The following is a 23576-nucleotide window of genomic DNA, read 5'->3' on the forward strand; positions in this document are numbered from 1 at the left end:
TTTTTTGCTTGGTTTTAAAATACTACCCATATGTTTTCTAGTGAAACGTTCTTTGTTCCCTACTTGACCTCCAGGTGTCTTTCCTTCTGTTTGTTTCTCTCTTTAACTCCAGATATTTCAAAATTGGGGTGGGGAAGGACTTAGAAATAATTTCATAGAATTATTCAGGACAGTTGGCACTAAAGCAGAAAACTGAGGTCATTGTATATTAGGGAACAAAGCAGATAGCCAAAAGTAGAAACTTACGGTTTACTGGCTCTGAGCCGAGCATGAAATTCTGTGTATCATTTCAGTTTTGTGTTTGTCTTATGAATGAATGAAGTTATCCTGTTGGATTTCAAGCATAATAGATCTGAATAATAATTAGCAAATGTTCGTTTTCCTAGGTCGTGGTATTTATTCCAATATGCTGGGATTCCTTGGTGGAGTCTCCTGGGCAATGCTGGTTGCCAGAACTTGTCAACTGTACCCAAATGCAGCAGCTTCAACTTTAGTTCACAAGTTTTTTTTAGTTTTTTCAAAATGGTAAGCATATATACTTTAACTAATTGCTGACTTCTATGAATATGTAAATTCTTTGAAAGTTTAAGAACTATAGCCAGGCATAGTAGCTTATGCCTATAATCCTAGCCTGTGAGAGCTTTAGGTAAGAATAGTGCCATGAGTTTGCAGGTAGCCTGGGCTCCACAGTCTGTTCTGGTCCTGGCTATAGAGAGACCAGAGTCTGTTTCAAGAGAAACAGGCCTCTGTAGAGATATTTTTGTTTGTTTGTATTCATTAAAAGCGTTATAATGTATTTAATCTGAGACAGTAGGGCGTCCAGATGACACTGTTCCTTTTTATTATTACTAAGTTATTTATTTACTTCACATCCCAATTGCACACTCCCCTCCTCTCATGTCCCTTCTTCCCACCTCCATTTCTCCTCCTTTCTCCTTGGAAAACAGCAGGCCTCTTATTGATATCAGCCATGACACCAAGTTGTAATAAAACTTGGCACCTCTTCTCTAAGGCTAGATGAGGCAGAACAGTTCCTGGAGCGGGATCCAGAGGCAGCAGTCAGGGACAGCCCCTGCTCCCACTGTTAGAAGTCCCCCATGAAGACCAGTCTATACCTCTCTTATACATGTGCCGAGGGCTGAGGTCTGTTCCACACTTGCTCTCTGGCAATCAGTGCTTTTAGCCCTAGTCTCCTTTTCAAATAACTCACTAAAGTGGCACTTAAGGAGCTTGTGACCCTGAGCCTTATCTCAGAGAGTAACATCCCCATAGATTTTGGCTTTGTACATTAAGCTTGCCTAGAAAGATGGAGATGATAATCATAGCTGCTTCGTTCATATGCTAATGTTAGTTATTGCTGTTACTATATCACCAGAGTCCAGGCTGTGAAAGCAAATGAAAAGGTACAAATTGTTCCTAACTAACAAAGGACTAGTTGCCGTTTCTGAGGGAGAGCAAATAAGCAGTCTTCCTCTTGTACTTTGTATGTTGTCATGTGAAGATTGGAACCGTTTAATACTTTTCATATTTCATATAGCATCTGAAGTGAGAGTGTATGTGAGTTAATTTACTTTATTAATGTTAGGGAATGGCCAAACCCTGTGCTGTTGAAGCAACCAGAAGAAAGCAACTTGAATCTGCCTGTCTGGGATCCTCGGGTATGAGAATTTATTATGGCATTTTATCCAACCATTTCGGAGTAGCTTTCTCTAAATTGTAGTCTTATTAGGCCACGCCTCTTCTTCACACACAGCTCTTGAGCAGCAACAGCTCTTTTCTTCCCTTGCTGTGCATTTTGAGACAGGTGATTTGAATTTCTAATGCTGAGCCAAACGTTGTGTCATTAAAAATTACCCATATATGACCAGATAAGTAGGTGTATCAAAACTAGTATCATAACCCATTGTAAACAAACTGTCTTACAAGTAGTTGCTTATAATAAACTACTGAGATAGATAAAAGTAATACTTTGCAATACAGTTTAAGCCATATTCATAATTCTCACGTAGCTTCCATTTAATTTTTAAATTCCAGTTTAATAAGAGTAGGCACTCATTTCTATATAAATTCAATGATAGTGTCTTTATAGTTTTATTTAGCTCATGCTGAAAAACTTGCTTATGAGATGCATCATTTGATATCTTCCCTGAGGAGAAATTAACCTCTGCAGAGTTTTGACAGACATCTAACTTTAGGAAGAAAATGCAGTTCAGAAGAGAAATATACTTCCTAGGATTGAAGGAATTTAGTATTAAATTTATATTCCATATTCTTCAGACTTTGAGGGAAATAAGGTGAGGACTACTGAGTAGGAGAAAGGTAATTATTCTGATCTAATTTCACAGGTAAATCCATCAGATAGGTATCATCTTATGCCCATAATCACCCCTGCCTATCCACAGCAGAACTCCACATACAACGTGTCCACGTCAACTCGAACAGTGATGGTAGAAGAGTTCAAACAAGGTAAATGTGTCTGGCCCCGTTGTCCCTTACAGAGTCGTTACAGTTACAGTGTTACTCTGTATTGTAGCTATTGATTGCCAATTAGAATTCTGTAATCCTTAATTTTTGGTTAGAACTTCAGATGCTTTCCAAAATACATAATATTAAGGACAAAATTTGAATCAGTCTAATATAGTGAAATTTAACTTTTATGTTCTAAGAAACAGCATAGTTGGTTTACATTTTCTAAGTCAAGCATTTGCTGGGTTAGATGGTTTGGGTAGAATGATACAAGAGCTGGTCACTTTTCAAAATTAGACTTAGCTTCTTAAAACTCTTTGTTTTTGTTTTTGTGTAGGTCTTGCGGTTACAGATGAAATTCTTCAAGGGAAATCAGATTGGTCCAAACTATTAGAGCCACCAAATTTCTTTCAAAAATACAGGTGTTTAAACTTTTATAACCTTTGTATATGTGTATCCAGGAAAAATGTCAATTTTTTTGGTCTTGTTTTTTTTTTTTGTTTGTTTGCTTTACATTTTTTATTTTTAAGAGGGCTAGATTGTGTATGACTGTGAGCATGCATGCCAGAGTATTCATGTGGAGGACAGAGGACAACGTGCAGGAGTTAGAGCTGCCTTCTGTAGAGTGTATGGGTCTTAGGGATCAAACGTAAGCCATCAGGCCTGGTGACAAGTGCCTTTACGTACTAAAACCATTTGCTGGACCCTTATTTGTTTTATGAGACAGTTCCTCACTCTGCGTTCCAGGCTCACTCTGTGCTCACTCACTATGTAACCTAACCTAGGTTAGCCTGGAACTTACAGTGATTCTCCTACCTCAGCCTCATGAATAGTAGAGTTCATGTCTAATAAGAATTGAAATGTAGAAAGCTAATTATGATGGATGACAGGTGTTACTCAGATTTCGTAAGTAAGGTAGATACTAGGCTAATAGGCATCTTAAGTGGTAAGGGCCCCCTCATTCTGCTGATAGCTAGTCTAGCATCACTGAGTACGTGAGTTGCTTTTAACTGTAGGGCGTATAGTTTTGTGAGTGATCTATAACTTTCAGAAACTGTGTACTTGTACAGTTTTGTTCCTTGAGAAGAAGAATAAAAACAGGTAAAAAAATCAAACTAACCATGTTTCTGCCTTTTTTTTCCCTCTGATTATTGCTGCAAATTCTTTATAGACATTATATAGTATTGACTGCCAGTGCATCAACGGAAGAAAATCACCTAGAATGGTAAGACTTACGTTTCCAGTTCTCTTATCTATTGATGACAATAGTTCTATGGCACTTTACTGTTTATAAAATAGTGTCTTGCTTGGCTTTCAAAACTCGTACATTTTATTGGTGACTGATGTACATGATGAAGCATAGGGACAGAGAAAGGTCTTTGAGTTCAGCACCAGCAGTGATAGAAGGCCATGGAAATATTTCATTTGGTATTTTTTAGAGTCAGATGTAAGCAAATTTTTAAGGTAGTCTAGATGTTTCTGACACCCATCTGCAGCTGACTATTGTTGTCCCCCACCACACCTGAAAGGGAAGACGCTTTACGTATCTTTTTAATCTAGGTGGTGGTGGACAAGTGTCAGGGTTTAAAGCTTCTGACAGTGGACAGTTTTGGTCAAGCTGCAGTTTATCTTCTCATGCATATGAAGTCATCCTCTCTGCCTGCAGTATATTCACATTCCTGGTCTGTGGGGCAGGTGTGCTACCAGTGATTTCTTCCAGTCTGACCTGTTGCTTCAAGGGTTTTTACTTCTCTGGTAATTAATTTTTCTATTGATGCAGTATTTAATTTGTCTAGATGAAGAGACAGAAATCTACAGCCAATGGCAAATTCAGTCTGCCGCTTGTAATGAGATGTTACGGGTACACATTAATATGTTACTGAACGCTACTCTTTGTTACATAGCAAAGTAAACAGTTGCAGAGACTATACAACTCAAAAGCCTAAAAGCTTAAGTACCAAACACAGTTTGTCACTTAATAGAAAAAGTTTCCTTCTCATTTGGATGACAGCACTGCAGCAACTCAGATTTTCGTGCATCTACTATTGAAACACAATATAATGTCAGCTTATATAACTGAAAATATTTGAAAGTATTCTTGAAATTATCTTGTCTTAGAGTCACTAATAAATACATATCTGACAGTCATATATCTTAAGCGAGAAAATGCAAAATCCAGTATTTTGTGAAAATTAGAGTATGCTTATTTTAGGAATTATGTGCCTACTTTAGCTTTTCTTGTTCATATGATTTAAAGATAGCTTAGCCTTAGGGTGTATACATAAAGATTGGAAAGTAGAAAAGATTGAAGACCACACTAATAACAGCTTTTGTTTATGCTCAAGTCCTGACTCTTAGAGCCTTAACCAAGACTGGATATTTTTATGGTCAGAAATGCATTAAAGTTAGATCAGTTCTTCTGTAAGCAGAAAGTCACTTAAATTTCGCATATTCCTGATGGAGGCCTTGTTTTATTACTGTCACTGCTATTGTGTGAGAGAGCATGCTCATGCCACAGCATGCATCCGATCTCATGAGGCCCACCTCCACAAGGGCTTTGTCCTTCCGCTGTGACTTCCAGGGCTCAAGGCTGAGTTGTCAGGCTTGCCTGGCAAACACTTTGACCTGTTGAGCCACACTGCCGCCCCTTCTGTTATTTTTAAAATCCCTGCTATAATTGGACTACGTTTTTAAGAGAACACACAAAGCTTCATAGTTGATATATTACTTGGTTTACTTGAGTTGTCAAATTTAATATGACTTCATAGAAATCTTGTTGCATCTCAGGGTTGGATTAGTAGAATCTAAAATCCGTGTACTTGTTGGAAACTTGGAACGGAATGAATTTATTACTCTTGCCCATGTGAATCCCCAGTCATTCCCAGGAAATAAGGAACATCATAAAGCGTAAGTTGTCCCTAAATAAATTTCTTAGATAATGTTAATTGACATATGCATTGTTTCAGATGAGTTAAAGACTCCGTAGCAGACAGTGATGTATGTTTGACTGTGAGTGGCCATGTGCTTACTATTATATAAGTAGTCAGTAAACCTTAGCAAAATTGTGGAACATCTTTTAAATGGTCAATGAGCCATTCTTCAGTACAATTTAATTTTCTTTTCAAACAATACTAAGCAGCTACACCAGAGTTCTGGATATAGCTTTAAAATTTTGGTCATGTCATTGAAATGTTTAAGTAACTAGAGAAATAAAACTAGAGAAATAAAAACTAAGTTTAATTGTGCAGTAGCATTTGTTAGATTGAAAAAAATTAATGGAATTTGAAATTTTTACTTTATAGCAACAATTACGTATCAATGTGGTTCCTCGGGATAATTTTTCGGAGAGTAGAAAATGCAGAGAGTGTTAACATAGACTTGACATATGATATACAGTCATTTACTGATACAGGTAAGACTTTGCATTCTCAACCGTGATTCTCAACCATGGCTGGGACTCAGTAGCATCTGTTTAAAGTCTAGCTGGAGATATTTTTTAATTCCCAATTTGGTTAAACTAAATGGTATTCCTACTGTAGAAATCAGAGCTGCTCTTTAGAAAAAGGAGAAGGAGTGATGAAGCAATTTCCAGTTTCTACTAATAAGGGCGTTGTAGAATACTGAACAGAGGGTCCTTACCATTTATGTAAAAAGAGACAGACTTACAAATGGAGAGCATATCTCGCACTGCGGCTGCTGCTTAGTCTGGGAACCGCTCAGTGTGCCCAGGGGCAGGAGTGAGAAGAAGCCCTGAATACTCCTGAGTCACTTAAATTTTGTACCATCTTAAGAGATTTTCTGTTTCAAAATAAAACTTAATTTCACAGGTAACTTTCTTGTATGTAGAGCCAGAGTTTATAAAAGTGATTTTATTTTTTACGTTTTCATGTTAAATAATTATCAGTGGATACAGAGTTGCTGAATGTTTCAAGAGCAATAGAAAAAAATTGTCCTTCATAACTAGCCCAGCCTCGTCTCTCTGGAGCACCTGTTATAAATTGGGCTCTTGTTGATCTGAGGTAGTATGCAGATTCATGGTGTTATTCTTGGCACGTCCGAGTTTTCTAAATTCTTTCTGCTAGCTCTTTTTATCATGGTAATGTAGATTCCCATGCCTCACCTTAAAAACCACTAAATCACATTTTGAGGAAGGAACCAGAGAATCTTTAATTTGAACAAGTACTCCTGATAATCATAAACAATCCAGGATGAAATTATGAATATAATTAAGGATTAGACGTCTGAAAAAGAAGAAAGCGGAGATACTCTGTTTAGTAGATTTTTAAAGTAATCTTTTCTACACGTAGGCATGGCAGGTTCCACAGTATTAAATAATATGCCACATTTCATAGTATTTGCAGTGCAAAACAACCCTCCTGTCCCTGTCTTCAGTGGCCTTAAATTCTTATTGGCTAAACACAAAATAGCTTAATTTGTCTGATAATACAAGTGGTCCTCACAAGTTATGGAAAGCACTAGAACAGAAATCTAGAGCCATATGTCTTGTGATGCCAGGCTTTCCGAGACAGATTTTGCCACCTAGACCCTTGCAGGTGGCCTCTGAACTCTCATGTTCTGTATTTAATGTAGGCTATGGTAATAAAAGTCTCAGCGTAGAAGGAAAACCTGAACTGCATTTTGGATATTTGATATAAGATTATCTTAGGGAGCTCAAGGTTCGACTTAGAGGTTCAGCATTCTGGCTGCTTTCCCAAGGGCCTAAGGCTTGGTTCTGCAGCACCCACATGGAGGCTCATTACTGTCTGTAACTTCAGTCCCAGGGAATCCAATACTCTCTTCTGACCTCCACAGGCACCAGACAATGACGTAGCGCATGCGCGCGCGCGCGCATACACACACACACACACACACACATTAAAATGAAAAAGAATTACCTTAGACTCAGACAAGTAATTATGAACAGAGATTTGTGAGAGAAAAAAAAAATTGGTGCTTATTTATTTTGTTAATGAGGGTTGATTATAGGAAATCTTTCAGAAGATACACCCATAGAATCAGTTGATCCTGATAGTGTTGTGACACAGTGGAAGTATTTTATAAGTGTCTGCTCCCATAAGAGGGTGGGTGCAGTGGGCATTAGGAGGCCTATACATTTCAGAAAAGGAAAATGGTTTGTGGTTCAGAAAGAAATCCCCCGTTAACATATTAACATTGTTACAGTGTACAGGCAGGCAAACAATATAAATATGCTCAAGGATGGAATGAAAATTGAAGCAACTCACGTAAAGAAAAAACAGCTTCATCATTACCTGCCAGCAGAGATCCTTCAGAAGAAGAAGAAGGTGGGTCCATAATCCTAACTCCCCAGCACGGGTCTACTGAGACAGTTGGTCTTGAGACCAGATTTAAACTTTACAACTTGGCCAAACCTATTTGAAAAGAGAGTGTAGACGGCCTGAAATCTCACCTTATCACAGAGATAACTTGAGCTTCAGAATTGAAGGTAGTCTTACATTCTCCTTTGCTTTTGCAGTCCTAACAGCTTTTTCTCATTTGGCAGAGTCTTTCTGATGTAAGTCGGAGCTCAGGTGGCCTTCAGTCCAGAAGACCCTCTCTGGACAGCAATTGTCTGGACAGCTCCAGAGACACTGACAGTGGAACACCTGTTAACTCTCCGGTGTCTACAAATAAGCAGGCCAACCCAGACAGCCCCACAGGAGAAGCAGAGAGGTGAGGTGGGGGTCGGAGCTGTCCTCTCCTTCTGTTTATTGCAGGGTGAGGGGTTTTATTTCATTGTTTAGTTTTTCTCTTGCTAGTAGTGTCTTGTTTAGTACTACTCAGCAATTGCTATGCTGCTGTAGGAGTTACAGGACTAAGGGCCTGTGGAATTGTGCAGTACAAATGAATGTACAGATTATCTACCTAGATTTCTCCCTTGGTTTTCATTGTGTTCCCTGACTTTCGCTGCGCTTCTAGTGAGTAAGGTTGAAATGCTAGAGAGAAGTAATGTTAAAGTGTTAACAGTGAGAGCTTTAAAATGCATATAGTGACATAAATTAATAAGGATAATTTTACACTTTTCCCAGGAGCGGTGCTGAGCCCGCGGCTGTGCTTGTGGAGAAGCTGCCCAGTGTTCCCCCAGCTCAGGGGCTGTCGATTCCAGTCATCGGGGCAAGTCAGTGTCTGTCCTTCTGCCGTTAACAATTCTACTACACAAAAAAATATGTGATTATTCAAACTGTTTTTGTCTTTTCAGAGGTTGACCCGACAGTGAAAGCTGTGTCCGCCCCAGCTGTGTGCACTATTCCTACTGTGGTAGGACGGAACGTTATTCCTAGAATCACAACACCCCACAGCCCTGCCCAGGGTCAGCCACATGTAAATGGAATATCGAATATCAGTAAGAACATAACACCCAAAAGATCCCATTCGCCGCCGACAGATGGGACTTCTAAGAGGTTAAAAGACATAGAAAAGGTAACCTAACGGCTTTAGTAGTGACCACTTGTTTTGTTTTAAGTTAAAATTATAGAAAAGAAGCTGACGGTTGTCCTTAACTATGTAAACTGTCCATTGGGAGTTGTTCTATTTGAAAGGATATTTCAGACCCTTAAGGAACCATAGTTGTTGTTCATCTTAAATTCAAATTACTGAGGTCTGAGAGTTTGGTCAATTGGTCTAAGTTTCCTGATTTACACAGAAGCTAAGGAGCCCAGGGGTAATTGTTCCATTTCTTCTGTTACGTGAATCTTCTCTGCTTCCAGCAGATGGTGATAAAATATGTCTTGTTAGACTCTGGATTGATTTAACCAGAGAGATCACTGAAGCTGCAAACATTAAAGGTAGCAGGTGAATTAAGTCTGATTTTAGGTAGAGTGAGTTGGAGTCTTTAAATTGTAGTGTTTGGTGAAAGATTGATTAGTTTGCTGGTTTATATCGGTTCGTATGGTCTTTGCTGATACACAGTAGCAACTCATTTTTATTGTTTATATTTTAGTTTATTCGACTTGAATCAGCATTTAAGGACTCCCGTGCTGCCGAGGATAGGAAAAGAAAACCAATGGTAAATGTTAATATTAACTTAGAATATGACCTTAAAGAGCAATAAATGTGAAAAGTACCATAGAATACTTCAGAGTCTTCAGTTTTTGGTTATGATTTATTTTAAGTAGGAATAATGTTGTATACAGAAAACAAATTTAAACTTGTATCTTTAATTCTTCTATTTTTAGGATGCAGCTGGTGGAGAATCTATGCCCATTCCAACTATTGATACATCACGCAAAAAGGTAATAGATGATAGGTAATAGCTCTGTGGGTAAAAACAAGCACAAAAATTTTTAAGAAACTGAAACTAAGGCAGGCACAGTGGCACACCTTCAGTCCCCGCACTTGGGAGGCAGAGGCAAGTGGAGCTCTGTGAGTTTGAGGCCAGCCTGGTCTTCAAGCAAGTCCTGGGCAGCCAGGGCTACACAGAGAAACCCTGTCTCAAAAAACAAACAAACAAAAACCCAAAACTAGGACCCATGATGTCCAATAAAATTGTCATTAGAGCCTTGGAAGTCCTTGCAGATGAGCTTGACCAGCAGGGATACTGAGGTGCCCAAGAGCCCCCCACAGAAACAGCAGAAGAGGAGAGAAAATCAAGAGAGAAAGCAATTCTGAAGAAGAAAGGGAGGAGAGCAGTTAATGGTGGTACAGACCGAGCTATCCACTATATCAGGTGCCGGAGGAGAACAGTCTCACAGCAGCAGAGGATGTGGGAGAAGAGGAGGAAGCGAACATTCGCAGCGCCCAGGCCTGTGTTGAAAGTGCTAAAGAACAATGCATTCAACAAGGCCATGCTTGCAGTATCATGAGGCACACTGAGACAGAGCTGTCCGAGCAGTCCAGTGCAAGCGACGAGTCACCGTGACATCATCGCTCCGTGTCTAACACCCTCTCAGAGCTTGTGGAGACTGATGTCTGAGCATTGTAAACCAAACTCTGCAAGCATGCTCTCTGCCATCTTAGCAGCACCAGTGACAGAAGTAGTTTTTACAGAGGCTGCAACAGAAACACCAAAGAGGTCCATCTGAAGATGGATGGTGGTCACTTCAGCCACCACTTCAGATGGATGGGGTTACTTCTGTAGACACTTCCAAGTGGAGACCCAGCTAACAGCCATCTTCAGAGTCGTCCTCACACTGCTGCCACATCTGTGCGTTCCCCACTCTGGCTGACTGTTTAAAAAAGTTCCCCAAGAGCAAAAAAGCACTTAAAATGAATAGGGCGAGGGGAAGGAGATGAGCACATGGTTGAATGTTAGATGTGTAAGGGGTTTGGAGAAAAGTCCATCAAGGGTTCTGTGCTTCATTTATTAGATGAGCCATTATGTGTGTGTCTGTGTCTCTGTGTGTGTACATAAATACACACTTTTTTTTTTTTGTTCCTTTTTCTTTCTGATAGAGACTACCTAGTAAAGAACTGCCAGATTCATCATCTCCAGTTCCAGCAAGCAACATCCGTGTCATCAAAAACTCCATCCGACTGACCCTTAATCGGTAATAGCAGAGCCTCTTCACTTAGGTGAGCTGCAGTCATACAGTGGCACAGATGGCAGCCAGTCTCCAAATAGAGATAGCTGCCATCCACACAGGGGACAGTCACAGTCACCAGCCTGATGACCCTGCAGTGGTTTTTGAACACTCACTTGGACCTTGAGATGCTGTAGTGTTCACTCACTGAGTGCTACGCACACTCTGAGGACTGCCTGCTAGTAACATCACCTACAGTATTGTGGCTTTGCATTTTGAGGTTTTACTGCCTTAACTTCTGATGTTTGTTTCTCTGTCGTGGGAACCAGTTCTTCGCCACTTGGACGCTGATAAAACAGAACTGTTTTTGGTTTTGTTTTGTTTTTTTTCCTTCCTTTTTTTTTTTTTTTATTTAAGTCTTATGTTGTAATCATTGTATAGAGCTGAAAAAGTTAAAAACAAAAAAAAAAAAACTGTCTTGTAATTTTCTAAATGTTTGTGTTTACTTTAGCACTGAAGCTACTTTGTGAAACCCGAGATTAATGAATGTGAGATATCTTTTCTGCTTCCTTCATTTGTGTAGATATCTATTTTGTTGATTTAAATTATTTTGTCCAGATTGGCACATAAATATTTAAACTATTTTTTGTGCTTTTGTCCAGATGTTGCATAGTTACCAGGGAGGGTTAGTCCAGTGACTACACGAGAGTTGGGCACCAGAAATGTTTTGCCTCCCATGGAGGTCTTCAAAATGCATCTTTATTAAAAATCAAACTATAACCAGGATACTGAAAGTCAGTATGTGAATGGTGAAATTGTTACATATCTTACTATCTCATGACATTCTTGTTAGTTGATTGGTATTTTTACAGAGGAGGAGTTCATTCCACCACCAACGATAAGATACCTTTAAGTATAGCAGACTTGTATTTTTGAAGTATAAACTTAACTCAGCATGATAATCCTTCACCATAACTTCTTACAGTCTCCAACAGTTTCTTCATGGATTAGGCATGCAGAAATAAGCAGTGGATTTTATTGAAACCTCAAGGCATTTTTGAATGACATTGTTACCAACCATTAATTGGCTCAGGACCTTTGTAGTTTTTATTTAACTATATGAGTTGTCTTTTTTTACACTGCTTTTTCAGTGCATTTCTTAATATTTTTTAAGTTTCATGAATGCATGCTCAGTTTATTAAAAATCCACAACCATGTAATTCTTGTAATCTGTTGACTCCGTGTTTTGTAAATGAAGCCGTATGTATTTTCAGAGTATTTTTGTATGTACTGTAAGATATCATCTTTTCAAAGAGAAACTTTAAAAACTTTACTGTCTGTCTTTAATTTTTTTAAAAAATATACTTGATATATTTAAAATGGAACACAGAAGCATATCTAGGAATGTTGTACATATCACCTTCAGCATTCACTTGGTGCACAGTAGGTCCAGAAGCAGGCGAGTACCTTGACTAGTGCAGGGAAATAAGCTGGCTGTGTGTTCATAGGACACATGGGAAGCCATATAGTCAATGCGGAAATAGCAACCCATTTTCACTTACTTTAAATTCTTAAGTTTAGACTGGAAGACTGCTGTATACTACTCCCTCGCCCATACTGATCCATAGCTTCTGAAAGGCAGGTTCTAGTGTTTAATGTATATAAAGGAAAAATGAAAAAAAAAATTGCTAAAAGTAAAGAGCAAGGGTTGCAAAAAGGATTGTTCTGCTATTCACATTCTGTATCAGAGGGACAGGAGGAGTTGTGGCTTCCTTGGCAAAGCCATTTTCAGAGTTTAACCTTTTCATGGATTTACATGTTTGGGATTTGTTTGTCAAATACTCTTGAGAGCAGAAATGAATGCTTCTGAGTGGATTGTCATGTGACCTTGAACCTAGAAACATGATATGATGGGGGAATCTAGTTAAATCTTGGGTCCTAGAAAGAGCAAGCCTAGCCCTGGAACTATAGTAGCTTTTTTCTTAGGCTAAGGGTCTATTCAGCATGGTCAATGGTTCAGTACCAGAATCTAAAAAAGGACTTCATCAGCTAGTCTGGCATCTGAGGAATTAAGTAGATGGGTTTTGATATGGCAGATTTATTCAAAAGTTAAAGTGCATCCTGTCCTGACCCATAGGGGAGACTTTCCATGCATTTTATTGCCATTGTAGGGGAAGTCCGTTGGACTGTTCCAAGTAAGTAAAAAGAAAGGTACGGGATTCAATATTGTTCACTGTCTGTTTTCAAGTGTGTAACTATAGCTAGAAATATATTCTATAGCCTGCAGCCTTTAGACAAATGTTCACTTTGCTAAGGTACTGGATTTTAACCTGCTCATTTTTCAGTGACCAGCTCTGGAGACTCACAAAGCAAAACATACCTGGGAGCTTTAGCTTTGAGAATTAACCATCTGAGGTGAAAAGTACTTGTTTCAACATCTTGTAAAACTGGGGATAAGAGTAAATTTTTAAAGTTTATTGATGCTTAAATAAGACTAGTTTTGTCTGAAGACAGGCATTTGGTAGTGTTTATAAAATGCTTACTAATTAGCAATGAAGTGACAATGGACAATGTCCAATGGGCCAGCATCCCCCAAGATCTCACTTTGTAATCCCAGCTGGCCTGAAACTCACTGCACAGATGATGCTGGCGCTCACCTTCGGGTCATCCTCCCTCCTCAGCACTGCAACGGGCTTGTCTCTTGGCTTTAAGATAGGAATTTCTAGCTTGAGGGCCACGAGTACCTGAGAACCCTTTGGAATTATGTATAAGATGGATTTTGTGCATCTTTCCAGTCAAGGGAAGTTAGCTTTTATTGGTTTCTCAGAGTAGCTTGTGCCCTCAAAAAGGAGGCTGGGGGTGGGAACCACCAGGATTGAACAATCATAGAACATTTATAATTTGCTCCATTTGATTTTGCTCCATGGATATGGATTAACAATGTGCATTAAAAGGGCCTCAGAAATGCTTTATTTCTTAGGCGCTTTATATACTTTGGTTGACACTTAATATAGTTGGTATTTAGAAAAGTACTTACCATCAACTTTCCCATGTTAACTTAGATTCATTATCAATGTCACACAGTAGCTTAGAATGATCCTTAAAGATGATAGAAAAATAAAGATAAAAATTTCAGGCCAGAACACACTAAACATACCAATAAATATAAATGCTTTAGTTTTTTTACCTATATATTTTGTATGAACAAATTTATGTATAAATTAATAACTACTTAATAAATCATACAAAGCTTAGAATTTGTGCAAATGATAGAAGGAAATCGGTCTCAGTAATGACAACTATTTCCTTAGGATTTTCTAAGGGAATTATATAAGGTTCTATCCTTTCCAAGTTTTCTAGTTTGGAAATAATCTAATAATTTTGTATTTGAAGTCAATTGAACACAAGATTATCAAATTTATAAAGACTTATTTTTAGTTATGTAAGTGTGGATGTGTAATGTGCATGCGAGTGCAGTTCCAACAGAGCCCAGAAGAGGGCACCCTGAAGAACCCTTGGGGCGGAAGTAAAAGGCTGTGGTGAGCTGCCCAACCTGGGTGCTGGGAACCAAACTTAAGCCCTCAGGAAGAGCAGCAAGAACTCTTCACTGCTGAGCCATCTCTCCAGCCTCCAAATTTGCTACAATTTTAAACTACCACTGAATTTTTGAAAAGACCCATATAGAATATCTTTGATGGAAGTGGTGCTACATCAGGCCACAGTGCTCTGTAAAATGTCTGCAGCTGTTGTCCTTCCTTCTCTACATCGCTATGTGGTACATGTTAGTTTTGACTTGTTTTATAATTGTACACACGAGCTTCGTTTGTCTGGAATAAGTAATCAAATAAACTTTCTTTGACAAATAGGTGGTGGTTGATTATTTGGGAGTATTTCAGAAGTACCACAAGACTGTGGAGTTGTTTCTCAGACTGACAGTCCATTTAGTCATCACAGCTCGGCTGTTTATGGTAGAAAATGCTATCTCCTAGCTCTTTACTAGGAAAGCAAAGCTCAGACTCCCATTTGCCTCACACTCATCACTTATTAGCAATATTTATTAGCAAGCTGTAAGAGTGCAAGTCTGCTCTAAAGGAGTTCCAGCTTCCTGGCCTTTTGGATGGCCTTGTCCACAGTTGCACAAAGGGCGTCTTGTGTCAAGTGTTGAAAGAAGATGTTGTCACTCTGGTCAGCCCTGGTTGAAAACGTGTTAGTAAGCAGCCTGGGTACCAGACCAAGAGTCACAAGTTACATTAGGATTTCCTAAGTTCTTACATCTCCCTTGGTAAAGGTTGACACGTTTTAACACTTAAGTGATTCAAACTTGTGCTCGCCCTGACGCCATAGTTATGGCATTTATCACAGCAATGGAAAGCAGACTAGCACGTGGCCTTTGTGTAGAGGTTGACTGGAGGTGCACCTCAATAGAGTGCATGTCTCCCTGGCAGGAAGCCCTTAGCATGACCCTCAGCACTTCCTAAAGCAGGCCTGGTGGCACACACCTGCAGTCCTATCACCAGGGAGGCAGAAGCCCAAGGATCAGAAGTTCAAGGTCATCCTCTGCTGTATAGTTCTAGGCCAGCCTGGGCCACATCCTTGTCTCACAGGGGAAAAGCAACAGCCCTTGGTTAGAGAAAGCTAAGAGGATATTGAAGAGGAAAACACATGCATCTTTGGTTTTGGAGGGAAGCAGAGGTTTGCCTAATTTTAATACAATTACTTTGAAGAGAGACCTAATGGACTAATGCAAGAAAGCCAACAAAACAAAGTCTGTTAAAATATGTTTTCCAAACTATCACGGTAACCCTTAGAAGTATTTCTTATTGTAGGCTAATGGGTGTGTATATGATCTGTGAATATGTCTGCATATAAAATGCATGGATGTATATATAACTTCTTAGGTTTTGGCAATAGCTTTCCTTACTGTTATGACATGGGTTTTTATTCACTGTTTTTAAAGTCCTAGTTGTGCCAGGCAGTGGTGGTACACACCTTTAATCCTTTAATACTCAGGAGACAGGTAGGTGGATCTCTGAGTTTGAGGCCAGGATGGGCTACAGAGCAAGTTTCAGGACATCGAGGGCTACACAGAGAAACTCTTAGAAAACAAAAACCAAAACCAAAACCAAAGAAATCATGAAAACCAATAAGCAACAAAAATCACTAATTGGGACTTTTAATATTGTAAAGCAAGATTTGCTCATGTGAGAGCCAAACTCACTCAGAAAATCCTATTGCACCCATGTCTTATACACACGCCAGTGTGGTCCAGAAGCTAGGTTAGAGGGCACCAGCAGAAAAAGTGTTATGTCCTGGGAAATAGTCGTTCTAGACTTTAATAGTCTGTTGTAGACTGTGTTTACCGTGGGCCCTACGCTGAAAACCCTTATGATCCTATTAGGCAGCAATGTTACTTTATAAATGAGGAACCCGGGGCTTGGGGAGACAACTTGACCATCTCCAAATGCATAACTATTGGGTAGCACAGTTCAGAAATGTGGGTCAAAGCCTGAGTACTCGGCCAGATCTCCAGGGCAGAAGCTAGAGGTGTGCATCAGATCCGGTGACACTGCCGTGCCCCACGGGATCTGGAATGTTCTACCTGATCAGGAGCAATGACGGCATGCTGCGCCTGCTCTGCCGCTAAGAGCTGTGTAACTTTGATGCTTAAGGCCCGAATCCTGCCAGACAGATGTGTGCGCATGCTCATGCATGTGTGTGTGTGTGTGTGTGTGTGTCTGTGAGTGTGTATACGTGTGTATGTGCACGCATGTGTGGTGTCTGTGTTGGTGTTTATGTGAGTGCATGTGGGGGGGGGGGGAGTCAAAGGACATTAAGGAGTTGGTCCTGTTCTATTACTATGTGGGTCCCAGGGATGGAACTCAGGTCTCCAGGCTGCACCAGCTGAGCCATCTTGACAATCTTAATGAAAATAAAACACTGAACTGTGCCCCCCCCCCCCAGTAGCTCTGTTGAGAATAAGGGAGGACACGTGAGTGAATGCCTCATTTGTGGTAACGAGTGGACAGTTAGAAAAACCTAGAACTGGACAGTGTAGAGTATAAGCGTGACATTTAGAAATGATGAAGCTGAAAGGCACACCTGTAACTCTCACACCCAGAAGACAGAGGCAGGAAGATCATGAGTTCAAAGCTAGCCCAGACTCCACAGCATTATATAGACTTAGAAAACAAGTACACCTAAAATATTTACTGATAATCATAAATTTATTTTAAGCAACTCGTGGAACAGGTACAATTTCACCATTTATTAAGGATGAAAGCAAATCTGCGTGCTGATGGGATAGACATGCTTGCTTATGTTTTACATAATGAATTAGGTTCTGAAGCTTGTAGGATGGCTCAGTGGGTATAGCTCTTGCTGAACAAGTGTGAGAGCCTGAATTCAAATCCCAACAGTGCATGTCTGCAATCCCAGCACCAGAGTATTGTACAAGCTACTTAACTGCTCATGTCTCCATTTCCTCTCCTAAAAATGGTGGTCACAATAAAAGACCCTACTTCAAGAAGTAGCTCAACGAGTTAAGCAATCCAAAAGTTCCCGGCACGAGGTGGAATTCAACAAGTCGCCTTGGAGTCGAGCTACATGAAATGACATGGCACTTGATCTACAGTGGACAGTTCCTGTCCTAGAAATCCGTCCCAAGAATCAAGGGAAAGGCCAACCTCAGCTTCCCCGGCCAACCTCAGCTTCCTCGGCCAGCCTGAGCAGAGTGCCACCTCCCACGGAATGCTCTTGCCTTGTGAGAATTTTCTCTGGGAAGTGGGGTACAGGGGGCGCCTGGCCAACATCTACGTCCCCCCCTCCTCACAAAGTTCCAACGTCAGACTAGGAGTTCCCCAGGACTCACCCTGGTGAGGTGTTCATTGGACTTACTAAGAGTGATGAGTGGGACGTTACCAGCAGGCGAGACAGTGACTTTAAGGCAGCCATACTGGAGTGCTTGCAGGAACCGTGGATGACCACTCCCCGAGGCGAGGCCACGTGCATTTGGGGAGGGATTGCAAACGGCTGAGGATCCCCTGCCTCCCGGCCCCGCCCCCAATCTCTATGTGGGAACACCAATCAACAGGCTCAACTGTGACGGTCTTCTGCCAAGTAGGCACAGCTGAACTTGGGAGGATGGTGGCATTCAGCCTGCAGGATACGACCGAACACCTTGTCCCCAAGTCTTTCTCAAAACAGCCGCTGTATTTGCAGAAAAAGCATAGCACTCAGACTGACTTATTACGAAGTCCACATACAGTACAGCGGGCGAGCAGAGGCATCTCTGCCAGCCCTGCAGCGAAACAGCCTCGCTACGCTGACGTCACGTTTGGGATCCAGCTAGATCCGTCAGCAGCTCCGAGTGAGGAGAGAGCCACAGCGTAAAGCTATGCCCATACCAGGATCACCTGTATCTCCCTCCTCCCACCGCTCCTGGGCATGGGCAAGACTGTCTAACCCTGTTTCCAAGTCACTTCCTGCTAGCTTCATAGCAGTTCAAAGAACTAAGGGCAGGTTCTTTCCAAATAGGTTGGTTTCTTGAAACTCACCAAGCCAAACATCAGAAAAGTGGGGATTTCTGAACGCCACCCACTTGGATGGCAACTGGTATTTAGAAGTTTCAAATATTAAGAAAAGAAAAAAAAAATGGCCTTGATTAGGCAGTATCTAATCTCCCAGAGCACAGGAAATGAAGGCGATCGAGTCTGATTTGCAGGAGGCCCTGAGGTCGCCCAAAGCAGTGGCTCTCCAGCAAGGCCCACTCACGGCCTGCCTCCCGCCTGCCTCCAGCTGAGCACCCAGAGGGAAAGCACCATTAAACTCCCTAGAAACTCAGCAGCCAAACAGCGGCACCATGGCCAGCTAGTGAGGGGGTGGGGAGAGGGAAGCAGGGAGGGAGGGTGAGATGGGACTGAGAAGGCCATGCTGTTGGGGCCAATGGGAGCACAGCCCCCGGGCTGTTCAAACCGTGTGTGTTTGTTAGAATGCTCGGGGACCTGGCTAGTGTTGGACGGTCCAGCTGAAAGTGCGGGATGTATTTGGCTGGAAAGAGCAATCAGAGCTCCACTTTCTACGAATGCTCGAGGGGAACAGGGGCACAGGTGTGGCACATGAGGAGATGAGGCCAAGCATGGCAAAATGAGTTTTGAGAGCTTTTAGGGGGAAAGGGATAGGCTTTGCCAAGAAAATGCAAGGGAAAAAGTGAAGGGTGATACGCACCTTTCTGTCGTTCAGCAACTCTGAGAACCCCAGAGGAGGCGGGGAAGGGAGGCTTCTACCTTTACATTGCTAGTGTTTAATCGGAGCGACCTCACGCCCCCATGTGGTGACATGCGGCAGATGATGAAAAATGTTGGTTCGAGTCTCTAAGTTTCACCACTAGACAGTTATCATCCTTCCAGATTCCTGTGAAGAGGGTTCTGCTGAAGGAACTCTTGGCTGGTTGAACCTTCACTGCAAATCAAAGGGCAGTTTACCTGATTGGCCGTTTGAGGGGGGGGAAAAGCGGGGAATGAGAGTGGAGCATGCGCAGGCCTGCCTCTGGGCTTTCTCATTGGATTCCCCTGGCCACGCCCCAAGAGCCTTCTCTAGACTTGTTAGATGGGGTGGACTATTGAACAGGCCCACTTGAAGCCCACCCAAAGTCCTGGTCTCCAATCAAGCCTATTAGCAATTGAATTTGGATCTTTGCCTCCTACAAACTGAGAGGCAGGGAAGAAAAAGTTAGACTAGTGACACACACTGCCACCCCACACCCTCATACAGTCATTTGCTGTAACTTTCCCTCCCCTGCCTTCTGAGCAGGTGGCCAGGCCTGTGCTGTCCTTTCCCGAGATGTTTACATAAGGTAAAAGCCGTGGCTAGGTATTCCACTAGCCCCTGAGAGAAAGTATCAACAAGTCCCCAAGGGCTGGGATCTGGGTGCCGCTGTCACTGCAGCCTTAACGGGGACAACAATACGTGTGGTTAGGAACAGTGCCCAACTGTTCAGGAACACACATTCTGCAGAATTTTTTGCTCTAACCAACAAGGTTACTGACCTGTGACTCTGGACTCAGCTGGAATGGGGGACACCTCACAGCCATCAGTGAGAACCAAAGCTCAACGGACTTGCCTAGCTCCAGGGGGAGCTGGCCTTGGCACACCTCTAGACAGAGGAAGTGTAGCGGTTAATCTTCATGGTCAGCCTAATTGGATTTAGCATCAGCATGGAAATACACCTTGGGGTGACCCCCTCTGACTATGGGTAGCATGACCCCAGGGCTGAATAGGGAGAAAGTTAGCTGAGACAGTGGACGTCCTTCTGCCTCAACATCGTCCTGAGTGTTGAGAGAGCTCCGCTAGCCGTCTCAAGCTCCTGCTAAGGAGTCTGTCCAGAGATCACAATAAACCAGTCCTTAAGAGGCTTCTTGTCAGATACTTCGCCTCCACAGCAAGAAAAGAAACATTCAACAACTCCCGACATGAATTCCTGTCTGCTCAGTGGAATAGGGCTCATCGTCAGACCGAAGTTGACTTAAAATCAAGAAGAATGTCCCTTCCTTCACATCAGAGTTAAAAAACTAAAATCCACAGCTGCAGTAACATTCACAAAACATGGGCTTTGGATGGTGCAGCAGAGAGGCAGAAGAAGTGATGCCAAGAGCAGGGGCAGAGCCTGGGCAATCCCAGACCTGGGCAAGTGAGGAAAGCACAGTCATCCTGGCAGGAATGAAGAGATTCTAGCAGGACCTTTGTGCTCGGTGGAATCCCTGTGGCCTTCAGCTCCTGAAGCGATGGTTCCCAAAGGATTGGAATTTCCTCCAAAGAATATCGTGCTTCGAAAACAAAAAGCCTGAAGGCTGGTGCCTGCCTGCCAGAGGAGGATTTGCTTCCTGGGAAGACGTGTCGCTGAGTTCTGACAGCTTATCACCTTGCAGGAGAGCCTGAGGCACAGACAGTGATGGGCGGGGCTTCCCTTCCACCAGGGCTAACTGGTCATGGGCATCTCCCGGGCTACGGAGAAGCACTCATGGCTGGACCTGTTCTCCCATTTTGGAAGTCTCACTGGCCCTGGTTGTTTGTTCCTATTCCCAATGTGGCCATATTGGATGAATCTCTTTTCTCTGCTCGTCACTCTCACTTGCTAGATTGGGGCACTGGGTGCAGAGGAGCAAGCATCTCCTATTAGAACTGCCAGAGTCCCAGCTCTGACTACAACTCCAGTAACCAGGGATGTTGAATAGATGAGGTTAACAAAACTACCAAAACTAACAGCACTTAAATGGTGCAGAGGGGGTTGGGGACATGGAGGATATATAGCACTTGCCTAGTAGGTGTGAGGCTCTGGGCTTGGCCTTCAGTACTGCAACAAGAGAAAGGAAATGCTGCAGAGGTCAACTTCAACAAAGCAGCAGCCACATGACCTGGCATTTGGGAGGTCACTGGTGACTGTAGCAGAGCAGGGCTGTGGAGGTGGAAGCCTCGAAGGGAATAAAGGTCACACTCTCAAGAAGAATGGGGAGGAAGGATGAAGAGAGATCAAAGGTCACAGATCAAGGTGCATTAAGAAGTCTGGCCTGGAAATTCAGCGGGAGCAAAGCATCTGTGGAGAGAGAGCTCTGTGAGCCCTGCCTCTGCCAACACTCACTTGTGCAAGGTAGCCCTTCCTGGCTTGGAAGCCAGACGTTCAAAGGGCTAGGCCCTTGGCCTTGACTTGGATCTGTACTTGAGACTAGACTGCGTGCTGTGCTGTTGATGCTAAATCTCCTCTCTAGCCACACTGCTTTCTAGACACAAGTACGCCTGGTGAGATGTGTCTACAGGCTTAGCGAGCCTCACATTCCAAATCAACCTCTCGGTTTCAACCCCAAATGAGTTACTCTCACAGTTTTCTCCATCCTGGTATATGGAGAGTGTACTATTTAGTACCAAAACACACACACACACACACACACACACACACAAACCCACCCTATCTCTCTCTCTCTCTCACACACACACACAGCATTCCCTGCTGAACCCCCATTCTTCTGCTTCCTATTGGAGCCACCATAACCTTTCTGTGACCTTGTTACAATCGGTTCCCCAGTTCTGCAGAGAGGGCAGAGAGATGCTTTTCAAATGGGACTCCAGTCATTCAGATTAAAGCCATCAGGCAAGTTCCCTTGATTCTCAGAGTTGACACAAACCTCCTCACCTGGCCTACAGACCCTACACAGCCCGGCAGTCACTGTTCTGACTTTAGCTATAGCTTTATTAAGAGTTCCTTCACATGGCAAAAAGCATCCCCACTCAGAGCTAAACAATGGTGTTGCTCTAATGTATTCGCTTGCATGTGCAGCCAGAACCTCGGGGAACCGTAAAACATTTTCATCGTTTCAGGAAGAAGCCTCACTCCCAACCTCACCCACTTAGCCAGCCCTGGGCAGCTTGTTTTCTGCCTGCAGATCTGCCTGCTTTGGATTTTCTACATCAAGCTCTTGGACTTTATCTCTCCTCCTGAGCCTGCTCAGCCTTGACTACCCCCAGCACACCCTCCACTCAGCCTGCGGCCCTTACTCCCGCCTCCACCCAAAACCTCGCAGATCTCCGTGGGACCGCCCCTTCCGCCTTCCTGTTCACATATGGCCTGCCTTTCACACAGAACCCCTACCTGCTGTGCTGGTCCCCAACACTCCTCTGAGGCTTTGAAAGTCTGGCAGAAATGATGTAAGATACTAGAGTATTAGAAGTATGACCACCTTGTAGTGTATTTCTCTTTTCTGCTGTTGAGGCTTGAGCCCAGACCTCCTGCAATCCAGTCACCTTTCTACCACTACATCTCCTCGCCGTGCGTTGTTTTTCTTTGCCAGTGTCCCTCCCACGCATCAAGTATCAGCTCCAGAAGTCTGAGGCTTTTTTCTTAATGTACAGTCACACCTCTGAGCTATGAACAGCACCTGAAACATACATGCTGCCAGCGTTATCACATGAACAGCAGAAACAGAATTTGATCACATACCTCATGAGCTTCTAAAACCCTGTCATTAATTACTACACTGTGGGACCTTCTAGGATACTCTATATTGCATATCATATCTAACACCAGCACCTGGCACGGATCCTCACCGCCTCGCCGCCAGACAGCTTGCCTGCTGTAGCTTGCAGCCACAGCCTGCGTAGTCTGCCCTGACTTGAGAGCCCCTGCCTGGTCCCAGAGCAGCCAGCCTCCGGCAGTGTGTGCAGGGACAAGGAGTCAGCCTGTCACTCCCTTTCTAAGCGGCCGTGGGCTCCAGGGCTCTGAGTGCTGCTAGAGGGAGCTGCCTTTGTGACAACCTACAAGCTTGGCTTCTCCCTATGACAGGTCCCTCGCCTCGAGCAAGGCCAATGGGCCTCTGGAGACTGACTTAAGGGTTCAGACCCCATGGCTTTCCGCAAAGATGGAAGGAGCTTTAGGAAGCTAGAAACAGGACAAATAAGCCAGGTCTCCCAGAGGCCACACCTGCCAGCTGAATCAACACAACACTGCCTGTGCTTATAAGATGCAGGAACAAAAAGGAATCCAGAAAAGGACAAGACCATGGTTTTCAGGACCCACACCTGCCCCAGGTGGAAACAGCTTCGTTTCGTGGCTCTCTGTCTAAGCATGAGCAACTGTGAGTCATCAGA

General features: G+C 42.7%; 1 protein-coding gene across 1 annotated transcript in view; it reads left to right on the top strand.

The window, feature by feature from the left end:
* Positions 1–14769, top strand: part of Papolg (poly(A) polymerase gamma) — a 27219-nt gene extending 12450 nt beyond the window's left edge. The window contains exons 7-20 of the mRNA XM_055628752.1: positions 387–525; positions 1586–1658; positions 2346–2466; positions 2804–2888; positions 3638–3691; positions 5254–5373; positions 5769–5878; positions 7648–7769; positions 7988–8157; positions 8514–8602; positions 8684–8904; positions 9425–9490; positions 9660–9716; positions 10876–14769. Of these exons, the coding sequence (XP_055484727.1) occupies positions 387–525; positions 1586–1658; positions 2346–2466; positions 2804–2888; positions 3638–3691; positions 5254–5373; positions 5769–5878; positions 7648–7769; positions 7988–8157; positions 8514–8602; positions 8684–8904; positions 9425–9490; positions 9660–9716; positions 10876–10974 (1526 nt within the window). The 3' untranslated portion in view covers positions 10975–14769. The remainder of the gene's footprint in view (positions 1–386; positions 526–1585; positions 1659–2345; positions 2467–2803; positions 2889–3637; positions 3692–5253; positions 5374–5768; positions 5879–7647; positions 7770–7987; positions 8158–8513; positions 8603–8683; positions 8905–9424; positions 9491–9659; positions 9717–10875) is intronic.
* The last annotated feature ends 8807 nt before the right edge of the window (positions 14770–23576 follow it).

Source organism: Psammomys obesus, unplaced genomic scaffold (genome assembly GCF_907164565.1).
Source record: "Psammomys obesus unplaced genomic scaffold, mPsaObe1.curated_primary_1811, whole genome shotgun sequence".
Classification (NCBI taxonomy): domain Eukaryota; kingdom Metazoa; phylum Chordata; class Mammalia; order Rodentia; family Muridae; genus Psammomys; species Psammomys obesus.